Raw genomic sequence first — 19,280 nt, forward strand, 5'->3', positions numbered from 1 at the left:
AGGGCTACAGAAAGTAAAATCTCACTTATTCACGGTTTTTGTATTGTACATTTTTGACTTCTGCGCTTTTTAATCTATCTTGACATTTTTAAAACTACGTTGTTTGCATTTCTATAGTAAGCCAATGAAAAAAGTCCTTAACAACTTGTGAAACAAGACATATATTCTAAAGACAAACACTATAGACTTCCACATAACCCTTGCCACGAGTCAGCACATCTCCAACACCTAAAACACACGCTGCAGTCATGTTTAACATTCTAGGTACTTCAATCTAACATTAAGAGACACTTTCCATGGTTCACTGGCTTCATAAACTAGAGAGTAAATATAGGGATTTAAGACCATATGGCAAAACACTGAAGTAGACAGAAAGTTATTTTGGAGCCCTTAACACTAAATTTCCTCAAAAAGATTTCCAGGAACTCAGAAGGCATCTTAAGGCCCTGATATGATTAATGAGCACAAACAACTCCTTTAGTTTGCTGGTTCCTGCTCAACTTGAAAATACCTTGACTTCAGTTACCAAACCCTATTTAAATAAGAACCGTAACTCTGAGAATTAGTAATGGGTCTGATTCAGAGTTGGGCCAGTATTCCAGTACTCAGGTTTCCTGTGTGGGGGGCCACATTTTTCCAGGCGATAAGTTTACATAGAAAAAAAATCACATGAAGTTTTGGCTGCAGTCAAGCCTCATTGCCCCTTGTTTTCTATTGTAGGGAGATAAGGAGGGGGTGTTTAAGACATGTAAGGCCTCTGCCAGAATTTACCTTTCCCTTCCCACTACAACTCGCCACACACCCCTCCCCCCCACCACAACCTAAGGTAGAAGCATAGCCTTACCATATGCTTAGAACAGGTGGTAAATGGGTAATAATCTGTGTTAAACTCCACAAAATTGAGAAGGGTGTTTAGTTGGAAATCCAGACCCATATGGTATTTGCCCATTATTCAATAGGACTTAACTTGTAATTGCATGGTACTTGTGTGGATTTACTGCACAGTAACAGTAAATTTGATGCCGGTAAATTACCTGACAGGACCGTGCAACTCAGAATCAACGCCTAATTGAAGATTTATCTTGCTTGTTTTGTTCCACTGCAAATTTTGCATATTTTTTCTCACCTAACCCAGAATTTGATTTATTATGACTTGTGTCTGTATTTCGATTGAGCTAGAGATCGTATGATTTATTTTACACTCACTTTAAGTTTTGATCCTTCATACTCCTAGGAATAGCACTCACACTTTGACCCACTATACCGATGGAAGGTTCACGTTTCTGATGTTCTGAACTGTTTTCTAGAACACACAGGGTCAAATCTAAATGTTGGCTTAGGTTCAGTGCACTGGAATTCTCCATTCACACATATTTTTTAAAGTGCAAAAAGGCTTTAAGCATGCACAACATCTCCACCGCTACATGTACCCACCGAGGACCTCGGGTGGTCTCTTTCACATGGCTGTTGAGATGAAGGTTTTCTCGGATGATCTGCTCCACTCTTGGAGTTGTATATGTAAGATGACAAGGCAGCTGCTCCTCCGCCTGAGAGGAAATAAAACAAGTGTAAGCATAGAAAACGCTGAGATGGAGATGTGTAAATGTATAAACAAGATTTGTGGCCACCACCACAACAACAACAACATTCAGGGACCTCCCTCTTTCAGATGGAACAATCAACCTTCTCCAAAAATAAGATACTCTATAGTACAGCCACTAGACATGTAGTATTCTGCAATACCGTCCGCTCACCTAGGAAGGACCCAGTGTTACATCTCATTCAGACACAGGAACCTAACTACAATATCCCTTCAAATACTGCTTCCAGTGCTCATTCATAGAAGATACCTGGTGCCACTGCAAGCCAATACAATACCATTAAGCACTGCCCCATCACACAGTACAATGTGCCACCGTAATCTCACACAATATCTTACAAGTAAGCACCTCCACAGAGATGACTGCACATCTATGTCTCTTCTCAAACAGGTGCTTTTGTGTCGCCAGATACTCGGTCATTGCCCCTTACAGAGAGAAGCCTTCATATCACTGTTTCCTCTATGCCACAGATCCTTTGTACATGAGATAGTGTACCATCTGATATTCACACTAAGAATACTGTAAGTCTGCCTCATAGCTTTGCTTATATTCGCTCAAGCGCAATTGTATTGTACTATGTTGCTGCATTTATATAGCACTTAGTAGCCCTATAGCGGGTGCTAAAGTGCTGGCCTACATGGGTAGCAAGGTACACTGTGTAGGATGTGTGGTTGGAAGTATGTTGCCTTTGTTTTTATCCTATGTGGGAGGTGTGTCCGTGTTATGTGTAATGACCACCAAGGTGCAGTTATCGTGTTAGGGGACACAGCACGTAGCAGTATGGTGGATGATGGAGAGTTCCGAAGGTTCCTTTATGGTATTTCTTATTTTTATGGTATGCTTAGCTGGTTACTGCACAGGGCTGTCCGGTCTGATATTTTGTCAATAGTTTTGGGAATAAACTGGCATGGTTGGAGGGAGAGAGAATTTGAGCAATCTTTTGGGATGGGCATTGTCATCATCCCTTATCTGAGTGTCATTGTGAGAGGTCCGAGCGTATATATATTGGGGACCTGCACTGGTCTACTATATGAAAGTACTCCAAATTTTCCCACAGTGCGTGACCACTCATGTTGTTTATTACATGCTTTTTCATTTTGTGAGGTCTGGTGTTTTGACTGTACAGTACTAGTGATGGACAATCTTTGTAGAAGATACGTCTGTGAATATAAAAAGTAGACGTTACAATTTGCTGCTGACCAATGTGTATTATTGTCATAGTATTATTGTGGGCCATATACATGGTATTTACAAATACATACCTATATAATGCCACTGCATTTCATAGATCACCCCTTCTTAGCCTATCAGCATATTAAAAACTGTTTGCTGGTTGGGTGGTTTCCAATCTGTGGGTTGTAAGGTGAGGATTGAGCCCGACAGTGCAACTGTATTTCTGATTTCTGGGCTCTTTCTGGGGTCCATTGATGGGATGCAGGGGTCACAGTTATCTAAGAAATAGCCATGTTTTACACTGTCTTTGGAATAATATATGCTACTAGATGCTTCTAATTCTGGCTGATAGTCCAGAGCTTGGTTGCTTGTACTGAGAAGGCAGTGTCTCCTACAGATTTCTTATGGTAAGGTGATATGATAAGTGGTGCAAACCCGGAGCTCACTGTTCTGTTTTGTTCGTATTGCTTGAATTTACCTTGAAGGTAAAGCAGTCCTTTTCCTTGAGATTCTCTGTGGACAATGCAGAGCGCCTTGAACACTGCCCGTCTAGCTCGCAAGGCTAGAGTCATGCCATCTCTTGGGTAAAGGCTGAGCAGGATGTTAGCATAGTGAAGCTTGGAGATTAGTGTGTGAGGATGGATTGCAGTTCATGTTGGTATACCAGGTGTGGGAAGATGCAACTTAGTGTTTTCACTGTGTAGAAGGCACTCTTTCGTGACGGTAATATGAAGTATCAAGGATAGATTTGAACCCTTCACACACAAGATCCTCTATTCCAACATCACATCATACACAATATACCATGTGCTGCTACACAACTATTCTATGCCTGTGACCCCCTCCCACATTGGAACCAGGGACTACAAGCAGGTTCTACTGTGCCACTCCTTTCCCACTCCCTGGAACCACTGTCCAATCAAACATGGTACCAAATACATGTGAGATTCCATGGCACTGCTGCAAAGAAGAGTTCCTGTTAGAGGGGTCCCAAAACACACATCACATAGTGGTGCACCCTTTTGCAGTATTAGGAAGGATAGCCTCTCAGAATTGTCTGGGAGATCTATGACTGTCTGCTGCAGATCCAGCAGAGAATGCAAGTAAATTATCTAGTGCCTAAGTTGTATAATACGGAGTAAACTGTAGCTAATCCTTAGAAATTACAACTCTGTGGTGGCATCCTGCTTCCTTTCTGTTTCAATTGGTCAAGAAATTATGCATAATGAATGGCTTTACGCTGTCTGGATGAGCCCAGTTCTATCAGAAGGTAAGTACCTGATATGCTGCCTGAGGTCTATTAAAGACGCAAACTCATACATGCCAACAGACCTGATTCAGGTGGGAGACTGCTGAAATGGCCCCGACTTCAATACAAGTGAAAGAAGATAATAAAGTCCCCCCTCAATTATTTTTGAAAACTCTCCTTCTGCTTTCTAAATGTTAGCATGCATGTATTTAAGCTCCATTAGCAACCTTGAGCATACGGCATTCTTTGGCTCAGCTGTGATTCTATTAGATATGTAGTATGGCAATGTCACAAATGAAAATATGTTGGCCAAAAAAATGCAGTCTTTCGAGATGATTCAGAATGAGGCTATCAGTCTCATCTGTGACTTGAGGTCACAATAATATCTCACTACAGCGTTTGCTCTGCATGCCAGCTGGGGGCCTAGTGGTTGTTAATACAGCAGCTGCAGTGGCACTGGTGCAAGAGCATGTTAGGGGCCCTTTGCACTCCAATTATGGATGTTTACTATACAGCACAAGAGGGGCAAGCGCATAACTTAGATTCAAAATAACCAAAGAGCTCATTTTGAAACCACTAATTTTGGATCAAGCAGCTGAACGGATATCACCTGGTTTCAACTTTTTTAATTATGGAGGGATATTTAAAATCCTGTACTACTTCTATTACAACCCCATTAAATTAAAAGTCAGGGGCCATGCAGCAGCGGGATGCACTGTGCTGGAGACTGTATCTCTGACCCATATCCTAGGGACCTGTTCCCAGCTCAAGGATTTCTGACAGTGGGTACTTGAAATTACTGAAGATGAGATGAAGTAGTGTGGCTCACTGGTTAGAGGCGGCAGACCCGAGAGCAGAGGACGGCCCGGGACCAGGGTTCGATTCCCAGCGCGGCAGGTTTCTGGACCAGGGTCAGCGGACTAGATAATTCTCTCGCCTCGGTGCCCACTCTGATCAGCGATCACACTCGTTAACTCTGGGCATTAGCTTGCCTCATCTTCACTAACGGCCCCACCAGACCGCCGGGGATGCCTGGTCTCACCCTGGAGATACCCATTAAGGGACCATCTCTCAGGGAAGCCAGGAAGGGTTTCGCAGCGGTCGAAGCGCCTTGGGACCCTACGGGTAAGTAGTGCGCTATATAAATGCCAATACATTTACATTTACATTTACAAACATACACATGGCAGAATGCCTGGGTTGATGGGAGTGCCCTCACAAAAAATATATCCCCTACACAATAGGAAAGGAAAACTCCTCTCCCACATACTGTTGGCAGCCCAAAAAAACATCTTGTTCCACTTTACCTTCAGAGGACATGTTGGTGCGGACGTTGTGGCAGATCTTGGGCACAAAAAAACTTTAAACCGCCCAAAGCAAGGAAGGAGTTGCGGAAACAAAGGGAGACAATTATAAACTACCCAACTACCAATGTTAGGGAACTACAATGTCCCCAGTGGTTAAGAAGGGTACACATTCTAGACTAGTCCATTCTGGATTAATATTACTAACACCTACAGGGTCTTGGGTCTGACTGACCACAACCCAACTGAGAGACAGCACACAACTGCTTGATGTAATCATTCTTGAATAATACAACTGTTGACTGTTTTGTTGTTATCTGTAAACGCAATTAAAAGGTATTAAAAGTAAAATTATAGAAGGAGATCATTTGCAGTGACAGAATTAGTCTTATGAAAAGACTTCTGATTCAAACTGGTGCAGACGCAAAGTCATGTGAAGCTTCATATAATTAAAAGACATCTTTTGCACAATAAATCATTGTCAATCAAGGTTGAGTCACCCTTTATAAAGCAAACTCCAGTAGCGCTGACCCAAACAGCTTGCTTGCAAGAATGGAAAGGTGAATCCCGTAACTACCTGTCAAGTGAGAAAGCCCCAGAGCCAAACATAACCCTTGTGGGGGTTGAAAGGTTGCCAGTTTCTCTAAGGACCAAACGTTAATATAGAGGAAGATTCCTTAGCTCTCTAGCATCTGATAGAGTTGACCGTACCATATTATGATGCAGCTATGTTCCTTCTTGAGATGTCTTGTCTGACCAATTGTCGGTTTTTTAGAGCGGGTGGCCTGACAAGTCTGCTTGGGACCTCTACCAAGCACTATAATGGGGATAACTCTATGTTGCTTTCCTGACCAGGGACACCACCATGTCATTCCAGAAGACTAGGGGGGTGGAACAGAGGGAGTAGGATTGTCCACTGGCCTGCCACATCAATGGGCTGCTGGAGCAGAACCCATTCAATTAGATAATTCATGGATATGCCTGGGCCTGGCTAGGTTTTCCTGACTGCCAGCTATTGAGATATGCACCAAGGGAAAATCCCAATACTTGCAAATGTACCACTACCCATGTTTTTCGCTAAAGGTGAAGGATCTCTTCCACTGTGTTATGACCAAGAGGACACTAAATAAACGAGCATATTAAATGCAAATAAATATTTTAGTCAATAATGAGAGTTGTAAGCATTTTTAAATGGAGTTATTTTCCAATCAAAATGTAAGTTTCTCTGACTCTTCATTCATTAGTCAGATATCAATCAGGATACAGGATTGAAAATAGAAAAATTGGATTAATACAGAGCATATCATAAACTGCATACAGCGCGTTCCATAAAGGAAGGAATTCCGCTTCTAAAAAAATGAGGCATAAATGATTTCAGTTAGAACTCATGAAGAGTTCAAGAAATACAAGCAAGAGTGAGCTTAACATGAAGCTAAATCAATAATTAATAATTGCAAAATCTCCCATAAAGAGAAATAAAGCATAGGGCAAATAAGTCTTGGCAAAGCCAGTTAATCAAAGCATAAAGTGTGGGGGTTTTAGCAAAAAGTTTGCATCTAAATCTGCCCTTATTCCCTTCAGCTGATTCTCTCTCCTCTTATTCAGCTCTGAGCTGGTCTGCTCTTTCTCCCCCAGAGTCTGCCCACAGCACCTCCTTTCTTTGCAGGATTCAAAATCTTTCTAAAGAGAACACCCACCTCTCTGCTAGGAACGCGTATATAGTTCAGCAAAATGTTTCATACATGTGACATTGATCTTCCAATTGAAGTGCAGAAAAATATCGACACCCCTCGGCTGACTGCCCACGTCAATCAGGCGAGTTCTTGTAACACATTTGAATTATACTCTAAATGTCTTCATCTCCTGACTTCCTGCTACAGAAACAATCTTCAACTAAATAGAAAACATTTATCCCAAAAAGAAATTATTTTTTTAGGCCGGAAACTGTAAATACATTTTACAATAATAATAGGAAAAATGTGTGCTTTGCTGTTACTCTAGCTATTGAATGAATGAGGCTTTGTTCAAACAACTGAATACTGATAAAAACAAGTTACAGGCTGTAAATTATAAGAAGCTTCTTTCTTTCATGAAGAAGAAGGGAGGCACACATTCCATTCTTATCTCAAGGACAGCGTTGAAGCTCCCAAAGCAAAAACGAAATCTCCAGTTGTATTTCAGCTTTTCTACACTTCAAAATGCGTGTTAATACAGTACGAATATATGCTACTTTGCAAGTTCAAAACACGTTTTACAAATTAAATCTACATTCTATAGTGAGGAAAAATCTAAACTACACACATTTAAAGTCAACCATGAACTAATTGTGCATAGTTTTATATTAGTCATTAAATGGTAAGCATCTGACCAGGCCTCATGTTTTCACTTTTCCAGCACCAAATGTCTGCATGCCACTTTTAAAGGCAGTATTATGTCTGAAGCTCAAGGCAGCTTTTATCATTAATATGCTTAAATCTACAGGTGAATTTTACGCGCTCTCATGAGCTTTGGAAAATGGCAATATATTGTACTGTACATTTGGAATATAGAAATATAGGTTATTTAGGATGTGGAAACTTTCAATAACTGTTACCCAGAATGTCCTAAAAATATTTTTTACCTGCATATTGTAAAGACCTTTCGAAAACAAATGTATTTACTAATATTTAAGCCGTCATGAACGCATCTCCTAATTAAAATACTACTATAACATTGGGCTCGTAGAAAGGCTTAAATTCTAAAAGACAATGTTGATGGAATACGTACAGGACAGAAATGCACAGATTCCTCTAGAAGGTGATCCGACAGAAGGAAGATATTTTTAAAGTAATTCTACATAAGGCTTGTGACTAAGGGTGGATTTGAGAAAAAAAGCAGTGACTTTTAACTATAGATTATCAAAGGGTCCCAATACGGTACCTGCTACCAAAGGATCATAAGGATTTATTGGATCTACCAAAGAGCCCAGCTGCTCAGACAGACTCTATACACAAAATGATTAGAGAGCATATCCACACACTTCGGAAAACAACTGTAATTTCATTAAAACATGTAAAAATAAAAATAAGAGAAAACCCCAAGGATTACATAAAACACTGTTTAGTATTCAAACCTGGGTCGGGCCATGCTCTATGGATGTGAAGTCGCAAAAAATACCTGGATAACTTAGGAGGAAAAGATTGACAGTGGTGGAACACAATTTACTACAATTTGACATTAAAGATACAAATCATTTTTTATTGAACGCCATCTTTTTCCATTGTATTGCAGATACTTTAGTACAGAAGGAAAATTCTACTTGGACATATATAGAAAATCTATTGGCAGTAGAAAATATAAGAGCAGGGGATATAAGAGATGGAAAGGCTTGCACTGCAGATAGAAATAATCTGTTGAAATATGAGAGTTTCCAGTCAACACCAATAATAGAGAACTTACCCTTACTCCAGAGGATGAAAACTATGCAGATACTGTCAGATTAAAAAACGAAATGGAAGGTGAACAAAAGATGATAAAAGAAATTTTAACAATCCGGCTATCCAGACAGAATTATAAAGAAAGCCATCAAAGGAGATAAAAGCAAAACCTGGAGAGCAACTATTCGGCAGTAAAGTTTGCATGAAGATCGATAGATTACCACTTCTATTGAAATACTTAATTCAGATTACATTAATTAAGAAAGTAATATGTAACAACTGGAAATTAATCATCATTGAGAAAGTATTACAAAAGGTTTTCAATAATGAGATCATATTTTCAAGAAAGAAACGAATATTAAAGATTGAATAGTGAGTGATAGACCAACCTCAAGTATCACAAATGATTTTCCAAACTAAAAAAGGACAACCATTCCGTGTTTAGATTACCAACATTGTTTGAAATTGGTCAGTAAAGAATAAGACCAGAATCCAAGAACAGAAGGAAAATTCAAATTAACACAGCATTACCCGTGTGGCACAAGCTACTGCATCTATATAATCACATGCCTATGCAATTGTGCCAGTGAGGGTAAAGAATCTGGATCGGCAAAGGCTTGCTGGATTGAGAACAGGTAAAATAACAGACATAACACCAGCTGCAGCACACTTTACTTAACAATGACACTCTGTTTCAAATTAAGATATAGACTCTGGAGAAGATTCTAGGATTTAAACAAGGAGGTAATAGTGAGTTAAATAAGGTCAGCATAGTAGACCAGGTTTTTCAATTTTGCATGCTAAATTGTAAACATGTCACTCATTTAAAACAACATCTGCATTTGGCTTTTGAGATCTGAGGGCCGATTTGGTCTCTAGAAGTAAACTATGGTTGGTAATACGGGATATGGGGGTTCCTCCCTGCATACTTGAAATAGCAGAATTCATAATTAACTGTGCTCAAGTTCACTGGGGAGGGAATAGCGAATTAAAAGATAGGATCCCAACTAGAAAAGGGGTTAGACAAGGATTCATATTGAGGTCTACAGTATTTACATTATATGTTAATGATGAGATTACTTTTATGAATAATACTCTAAATTATCCATTCAGGTTGAATGGTCAAAAGAATTCAAGTCCTACTGTTTGCAGTCGATAGCTTGCTAACATCCAAAACCCCTATGGGCCTTCAATTGTTACTGAATGGGTTCCTTGCCTTTTGCAAGCAGTTAGGACTGGAAATCAATGTGAAAAAGACCAAATATATGACCTTGAATCCTCACAGGACCAACAAGGGCAGCCCGCAAATAGAGAATAGTATTCTAGAAAGGGTAAATTAATTTGAATATCTAGGAATAAAAATCTTACGGACAAACAATTCACATTTGTTTAAATGTGGCACCCATGAAAGTGTTTAACACAAGCCTACAGCAGTATTGAAGTGTATTAAGAAACTTGGAGATCAGTCTCCCTTACTATACAGACGAATTCTCTTAGGTCCAAGGAGCAGATTTAGATAGGGTATAGTGGGATGTAAAGCTTTAACTACTAAAGAGAATAACTTTATTAGAATCCCTTTTAACTTGCCTGCAAGTACTCCAATACGCCCACTCTATTTAGACCTAGACCTAAAGAGAATTGCAACTATGGCTAAATTAAGACCACTTGTTTATTGGTTGATATTTTGGTATACCCCTGAACTGGTCTCATAGATTGGAACTAGTAAAGCTGATGGAGATGGCTAATGCGAAGGATCTTCTTTGGATAAAGTATGTGAAACATTGACTATATACAGTCTGCTTGAAGGACCTTTGGATTTTTTATTTATTTTTATTTATTTTATGTAGTTTGTAGAGCGCACAGCTACCCCCGAAGGGGTGTCCCGGCGCTAGAACCTGAACCTCCTAAGGAGAGGAGAGGAGCAAGAAGGGAAATCAGCGGAGTAGATCAGAGTCCAGAGAAGAGCCAAGTTTTGAGTCTGGCCCGGAAGATGGATTCGGAGGGACAGAATCTAAGATCGACTGGCAGAGCGTTCCACAGTTTTGCCGCAATGACACTGAACCCTCTGCCACCCATTCTGGAAAGTCTGAAACGGGGAGAGATCAGAAGGCGGAGGTCATTGGATCTCAAAGATCTGATGGAACGGGATATTGAGACACGTTTTTTAAGGTAGTTTGGTCCGCGATCGTTGATGGCTCTATAGGTCAGGGTGAGGATCTTGACCTGAATACGGCTGGCCACTGGTAGCCAGTGCAGTGGATAACCCAAATGTACTTATAGTAGCTCTGTAAAGCTCTTCAAGGCACGATATTGGTTAGATGTTTCTGACCAATGGGTTGTGAAGGCAGAGGAAGAAGGATTAATGGCAACATTTTCGAATTTTAAAATGATTATGAAATTTGAACCATATTTGTACAATGTTTTTCTCCCTTATGCTAAATCTCTCTATATTAAATTCAGATTATGCACCTTACTAATTAACACCTTTACTGTTAAATGGCTTTCAAGGCGTGATAAATCTGCCAACTGCCTCTTCTGTGAACATGTAATTGAATCAGAGAAGCATTTAATATTTTTCCCAATGTATATCAAGATGTGAAGAAAGTGAATTTGCCCACTCTGTTTATATTTGGATTTACAGAATAATCAGCTAGTATTAAGAATTTTAAAATTGGACTAACACAAATTTATAATTTTTAGTCTGAGTAGATTTTTGCATAGTGGTTGGATAATAAATGAAGCAAAGTAGCTACTGCTTTAATGGTTATTCCCACTTTTGATGTCAGTATGTTTTTGTGACTAGTCTGGCTGGGATCCTGCAAATTAGGACCCCAGTCCGTGTGCTTTCTCCCTACATATGACATTGCAAGTACTTTTTTACCGCCATAATTGGCTAATGGTGTACCCCTATAAGCCCCTTGTATATGATACTAAGGTACCCAGGAAATTTGTACACCAGGGATCCCCCATGGGCTGCAGCTTGTATTATGCCACCCACGAGAGCCCACTCAAACTGTGGCTTCAGGCATGCCATTGCAGCATGTGTAAGCTGGTGCTAGAAACACTTACAACATATATATGTTTTCCTATATCTGAGATCTACACTTAAAACCTATGTCACCCCCAAGGCAGGCCTTTCAATCCTGAAGGCAGGGTCCTGGGTTATAAGTGTGAGGGTGCCCCTGCATTAGCAGGACACTCCTACAAACCTGGAGTCTATTCTCCAGGCTTTGTAAGTGCGGTCAGCCATTTTGATACATATAGTGGCCATCTGTCATTATGAGATGGTTAAGTATATAGTGGATGTGCCGAACATGGGCATGTATGGTTATCAAACATGTTGGATTCATACCACAACACTGTTACTGATGTTGGAGGTATGATTCCATGCACTAGGGGGCTCCTCTAGGAAGCCCACAGTACTCCTGTTAATAGTCTTTCAGGGTCTGCCAGCAAGCTAGTGCTGTTGCTGACCCCAGACACTATTCTGCACTCCTATTGTTGAGCGGGGGCAGAACCCTTTCCTCCTACCGCAACAGCAGGTCTTACTGAAGGGGCAGCCTGAGTGGCAGACAGATGCTCAAGCCCAGCAATCTTGTATACCTTAGTCTCCATGCCCAATCTGGAGCCACTAGGGTGACTTGGGTCTGGATGGTCCTGATCTTCTTTAGAACTCAGGGCAGAAGAAGTATCCACAGCAAGGCATATAGGAGTCATGAGTTCGAACGAGGTGGCATGCGTCTCAGAGCGAGAGACATTTTGGAAACTCCAACGCGCAGAAGTGCTGACATTTTGTGTTCTAAGCTATGGCAACAGTATGAGCCAAGGTTCTAATCATTCACAGAAGAAACCACATGGCACCTCCGGGTGAAACTGCAATCAGTGATCTGCAAGGTGCCAGCGGCTGGGTTGGTCTGCCCTAGCATTCAATGATCCAGCCAGGTGGTTCGCCACCACAAAATGTCAGTGGAGGTCCAGCCAATTCCAGTGGCACCAGGTCTCCTGGTACAGGGCTAGTGACCCTGCCCGCACTGTTTGTTGCACTATCATGTGGGGGTGGTGGTGTCCGTGAGCTCCTGAACCAGCCTCCCCTTCACAGACAGGAGGAGGGCTTTCAAAGTCAAGCAGATGGCCCTAAGCTACAGAAAGTTGTAATGGAGCTGGGTCTCTGTCAGAAACCAGTGACCTCTGATCTCCACCTTTCTCTCAGCTAGTGTCAGATCTGGGTGCCACTGAACAAATCCCAGTCCAGCAAACACCACTGCAGATCCTTTGCAGGGCTCCTCCGAAACCTGAACATAGTCAGATAGGTCTCCTTGATGTTGGGCCCACTGAGGCTTCAAATCCCAAAGCAAAGCCTGCATATGCCACCTGGTGTGCCAGACTAGCAGCATGCAGCAGGCAATCAGTCCCACTAACCTCAGATTCGACCTTACTGAAATACAGGAGCGATGCTTAAAGATCAGGATCACTGCCTGAATGTCCTGGACTCTCTTTCCCCTGAGAAAGGCACAAAACCGAACCTTGTCCAGAATGGCTCAGATGAAGGGAAACATCTGCGAAGGAGTCTGTTATGACTTCAGCATGTTGATAGTGACCCCCAAAGATGACAAGAAGTTGGCCTTAATCTGAAGGTGGTTGAAGACTGCCTGGAGCGAGCCTTCAATAGCCAGTTGGTCAAGGCAGGGGAAGAATGGCAACCCTTTGAAAATGTGCTGCCACCCCCATCATCACTTTTGTGTACACCTAAGGGGCACTGGTGAGACCACAGGGAAGCACAGCACAATGAAAATGCTCCTATCCCACCACAAACTGCAGGTAACCATGATGTGCCGGTAGAACGGGTATATAGAAAATGGTATCATGCAGGTCGAACGCTATCCTTCAAAATCTAGGACAGACAAGAAGTGGGCCAATGTGAGTAGAGACGTTGAGTGGGCACAGGTCTAAAATAGGTCGGAGGCCCCATTCCTTTTTAGGCACCAGAAAGAAGCAGAAATGGCAACCACATCTGGCGCAAACACCCTCTCGCTAGCCCCCTTTGGCCAAAAGGACCTGCACTTCCTGCCGCAAAATGGAAGCTTTGTCCTCCGTCAGTCCTTGGGGAGAAAGCGGAAGGTGCAGCAGTGTGGAAAGAATGGAGAGGTCTTAGCCTTTCTGAACAATTGGCAGTACTCCCCTCTCTTATGCTTTGGCCTGCCAGCCCGGTAAGAATTATCAGATCTTGTCTACCACTGAGTGGTTGTGCTTGTCTAAGGGCAAACTAAAGGGCTTTTACAGGTGGGGCTGCGGGGGGTGTAGCGAACAGGGCAGACTGTTGACCTTGGATGCAGGGGCAGTTGGCACCACAGCTGCAATCCTGCTGGGTGCCATGCTGGGGTTGGATTGACTGGGGGTATGGGAAACCTCTGCCCAAACTACGAAAAGAGCGGTAGGGCTGATGCACTTGGCAAGTTCAGTGGATAAGCCCAAGGAGCGTGCCGCAGCCCTGCTCTCCTTGAACTGCTTGAAAGCGAAGTTTGCCTTGTTCCCATACAGGTGAGTCCAATCAAACAGTATGTCCATGAGCGCCAACTCGACATAGCCAGAAAAACCAGCGGACTGCAGCCAGGAATGGTGGAGAATGGCAGCACTGGTTCCGATGATCAACCCAAAAGAATCTGTGAAGTCCAAGCCACAACCATTTGTGAACCCAATAGCATCCCAGTCATCCTCAATAGCTTGGGCAAGGACAGGTCAAAGATATTTAGGGACACTTAGGAAGACTTGAACCACTGAGTCCCAAAAGGTGTGGAAATAGTGCCCTAGCAGACAGCTGTCGTTGACCACCAAACTATCAGAGGAGGGGTGCTGAGATAGGAAAGCGGGGTAGCCTGGGGCAGGGAAATGGCGTTGCGCAATCTGGCGGTTGACTGGAGGGTCATAGCAAAATGTGGCTTATGCTCCTAATAAGGTGTCTGTTAAGGCCTCATGAAAAGGCAGGAAGGCCTAGGAAGATGTCTTTCCTCGCTGGAGATTCCCATCAATATGATTTAAAAAAAAAAAAACTTTTTTATTAAACAACCACCAGCAGAGTACAAGTATTGCAGTCACAAGGTACAGCAAATTACATGATCATCGTTAAAGGATGCATACATTTGAAGATTAACGACACATAAGATACAAGGGCAACAATAGAGCTGCATAGCATATATTGGGCATTTGACGACAATGGAGGGAACAGGGTGTATTACTCAGTGTATGATGGTATATGTAACAATACAGGGCTGTGTGTCCCACCCCAGAAATCACAAGAATATCTTTGGACCACATACCAGGCACGCAGGCTTAGGCATCAACAGTGAGAGGATGTTCCAGCAAATAGGACTGTAGCGGGCCCCATATGTCCCGGGGCCATGAAAAGCGAGGTATTAAGTCAGCATACGTGCAAATGTGGTCGTGCCAAAGGATCAAATCACCTAACCATTCCTTGAATTTAGGCGCACCGTCACAGCCCCCTCTACAGGCCACACGCCGTTTCGCCAGAACCATATTTACAACAAGGGGTGGTGAGGGACAGAGTCTCTGAATTAAGCAGAAAACTCTCACACAGTCAAGAGATCAGGGCTAGATCCAACACCGTTTTTTAGCTCACTGCACCATCCCAGTTTCAGAACCTGGCTGTATGCAAATTAGTCTGTTCCTGTCCCAGTGCATGATGGGAACAGGGCAAACCAAACTACAAAAGCCAATTCTTACACTGGGAAGGACACAAGCTCCCGGGGACCGGTTTCTGGCATTACAGCCGTCTTCGGCCCGGTTTGCTTGAATCCTGATGGTGCAATGAGCAAGGGACTCACATCTGAGTATACCCTTCCACGCTTAGGGTGGACAAAAATATTTACAACAAGGGGTGGTGAGGGACAGAGTCTCTGAATTAAGCAGAAAACTCTCACCCAGTCAAGAGATCAGGGCTAGATCCAACACCGTTTTTTAGCTCACTGCACCATCCCAGTTTCAGAACCTGGCTGTATGCAAATTAGTCTGTTCCTGTCCCAGTGCATGATGGGAACAGGGCAAACCAAACTACAAAAGCCAATTCTTACACTGGGAAGGAAACAAGCTCCCGGGGACCGGTTTCTGGCATTACAGCCGTCTTCGGCCCGGTTTGCTTGAATCCTGATGGTGCAATGAGCAAGGGACTCACATCTGAGTATACCCTTCCACGCTTAGGGTGGACAAAAATATTTACAACAAGGGGTGGTGAGGGACAGAGTCTCTGAATTAAGCAGAAAACTCTCACCCAGTCAAGAGATCAGGGCTAGATCCAACACCGTTTTTTAGCTCACTGCACCATCCCAGTTTCAGAACCTGGCTGTATGCAAATTAGTCTGTTCCTGTCCCAGTGCATGATGGGAACAGGGCAAACCAAACTACAAAAGCCAATTTTTACACTGGGAAGGAAACAAGCTCCTGTGGACCGGTTTCTGGCATTACAGCCGTCTGAAAGAAACAAACTTTCTGTATGCGGTAGGGATGGGCGCAGTATAGCCCAGGAGCGCAGTGAGTGGAGATCTAGGAAGGGGAGCAGTAGTCATGGAATCAAGAGCATCAAATACCAGCTGCCAGTAGTCATATACCCCCGGACACGCCCAGGCAAGATGAAGGAAATCTGCCTGCCCTGCCTGGCACCTAGCCCGTACCTGTGCAGCCGCACGGGAGTGTGATAATAACGTTGAAGGAAACGGTAATGGATAATGCATAATCTGCTGTTCGAGGAGACCCTCTCTGTCTGTTGACAGCAATATGTCCACTGCTCATCAGTGAGCTCTTGACTCAGATCTAATCACCACTTAGCGTGGGAAGTAGAAGTTGAATAGTCATGATCGGCGTACTGAGAACGGTAGAGGACAGACACCAGATGGCCAGCGCCATCCGCCTGAAGCACAAGATGCAGGGGCGGCAGGGTGGGAAGCTCTGAGGGGAACGTGGCTCAACACGCTCGTACCACATGCCTCAGGCGGGCATACAAAAAAGTGTCCATGGTAGAGGGTGCAGGGTCATGACATACCTGCTGAAGAGTGCAAAATGTACCTTGATCAAAGAGATCCCCCATGTGCGAATGTTCCGTGTATGTGCCATGTTTCTAAAAATGCCTTCTTGCAGCAACGCCACATCAGGGTGGTAAGTCAAAGGAAGGAGAGGAGAATAAAGATAGCGTGCAGAAGTATGTGTTAGAATACGAGCCCAGGCTGCGTTTGTGCAATCAATTGAGGTTGGCTCCGTCTCATGAGGTGCTACTCTAGCTAGTATAACACCATCCAACGGGATGGGATCCGATAACCAATGCTCAGCGGCTACATGAGGGGTGTAACGCGGAGGGTGGAACCAATAGTGAGCAAAATGTGCCTGTGAACTGATGTAATACAATTCAAAGTTTGGAATGTCCAAGCCTCCCTGCTCGCATGGTCGTACAAGTGTGTCCCATTGGATACGGGTTTGTTTGCCCCCCCCCCACAAGTCTAGACAGTTCTGACCGGAGGGAATAGAAGAAGTGACGCCCGGTATAATAAGGGATATTAAGAAATAGATTAAGGAATTTCGGTAAGATTACCATTTTAATAAGGGAAATGCGACCTGCCATAGTTAGGGGCAATGCTATCCAGCGGGTGATGCAATTAGCAATGTTTTCCATAGCGAAACCATAATTGAGGCGCATGAGTTCCTCGCGATTTGTCGTGATCTTGATCCCAAGATATTTGACCTCGTCCTCGCACCACACAATTGGATAGTCTATCTCAAAGGGAACAGTAGCACTCGTCAAGGGGAAGATTTGCGATTTGGACCAATTTATGTTAATGCCTGATAGGCCACCAAATCTTACAAATTCACGCATAAGTGGATTCAAATTTTGACGGGGGTTTTTTATATAAAGGATGACGTCATCCGCATAGAGGGATATGAGGATGGGGCGTACCAGGCAACGAAGACCTACATGTTGGTAGTGCTGCCTAATTCTCGGTGCCAGTTGCTCCATAATGAGAGCAAAAAAGAGAGGGGAGAGGGGACACCCCTGGCGGGTGCTGCGAGATAAGGTGAAGGATGGTGACGTTTGTCCATTAATCAGTACTCTTGCTGTGGGCGATGTGTACAGCAAGCGAATTCAGGAGAGGAAACCGACGGGGAGTCCCATACATTGAAGCACAGCGAATAAATAATCCCATTCTACAGAATCAATGGCCTTGGAGGCGTCCAGAAAGACTGCCGCCAGGGCCAGCTTGGGATCAACTGTCTGCAAGATGAAAAAAAGGGTACGGAGATTCTGTGACTTTACGCTGCCTGGTATGAAACCCGACTGGTCGAGAAGGACCAATTTGTCTAGCAGGAGACACAGCTGGTTCTCCAAAAGCTTAGCAAGAATTTTTGTATCTGTATTCAGCAAAGACAGCGATCTATAGGACTCGCAGCGGTCAGGGGGTTTACCTGGTTTGAACAATGAGGTGATTAGGGCTACCCTCATGGAAGGCGGAAAGATTTGTGTCTCTTGGGCTTCAAGGAAGACTTCCTTCAACATAGGGAGTAGCTGTTCGATGTATAACTTATAAAAATCCACAGGTAGCCCGTCAGAGCCCGGGGAACTGCCCGACCTCATCTGCATAATAGCCTCCCTTAATTCATCATCCTCAAAAGGTGCAGCCAAAAACTTATGTTGTGTGTCCCCCAACCATCCCAAATAAATGTCACCGAATAGGGGTGTGAAGTCTGGTGGGGAAGTGCGGTGCGTTTAATATAAATTCCTGTAGAATGAGGTGAATGTGTGCAATATGCCACGGCTATCCCTATGTCGTACGCCGTCCTCGCCGACCACTTCCAGCACAAAGTTGGAGAAGCGAGGCGGTTTAATTTCTGAAGCTAGAGCCCGGCGGGGTCGCTCCCCCTCCCCGTATCGGCGAGCCGTGAAGTATTTGCCGCAGAATTTCACTTCTCGGTCAGCAGTGGTAACATAATCAGTAATTGTTTCTCGAAGCAATGCTCTATGATTACCAGAACCCACCCTCCACATGTCAGCCTCTAGCTGCCGTATCTCAACCTTGAGGCATTGCATGTTATGTCTAATGTCCCGGAGGACGCCACTGCTCTTGGATATGCCTATGCCATGGACGGTGACTTTAAAGGCCCAAGCTATTAAAGCAAGAGATTACAGATCTGGAAAATAATATTCAATCCTTAGACATCGCTATTTCAATGGAACGAGATGAAGTCAGGAAACAAGAACTTCTTCAACAAAAACAGCATCAGAAAGATGAGATCGAAGGCGTCTTGGAAGCAAGACTGAGAAAGAAATGGGACGCTAGCAAACTAGCAAAACATGAATATGGCGAGGGCTGTGGAAAGTGGCTAGCATGGAAACTTAAAACCGATCTAGTCAGAAACAAAGTGAGAAGCATAATTCAGGATGATCAAACAGGGCAAAGCTCTGATGAAAATATCATCAGGCAAGAATTCTGGAAATTCTTCAAAGAACTTTATACGGAAGATACAAACCCGCAAGACAAGC

At 43.4% G+C, this 19,280-nt stretch overlaps 1 protein-coding gene across 1 annotated transcript in view; it reads right to left on the minus strand.

Annotated features, from left to right (window-relative positions):
- Nucleotides 1–19,280, minus strand: part of MTO1 (mitochondrial tRNA translation optimization 1) — a 342,142-nt gene that overhangs the window by 218,609 nt on the left and 104,253 nt on the right. The window contains exon 6 of the mRNA XM_086932362.1: nucleotides 1,435–1,547. Coding sequence (XP_086788488.1) covers nucleotides 1,435–1,547 — 113 coding nt within the window. The remainder of the gene's footprint in view (nucleotides 1–1,434; nucleotides 1,548–19,280) is intronic.

Source organism: Lissotriton vulgaris, chromosome 7 (genome assembly GCF_964263255.1).
Source record: "Lissotriton vulgaris chromosome 7, aLisVul1.2, whole genome shotgun sequence".
Lineage (NCBI taxonomy): Eukaryota > Metazoa > Chordata > Amphibia > Caudata > Salamandridae > Lissotriton > Lissotriton vulgaris.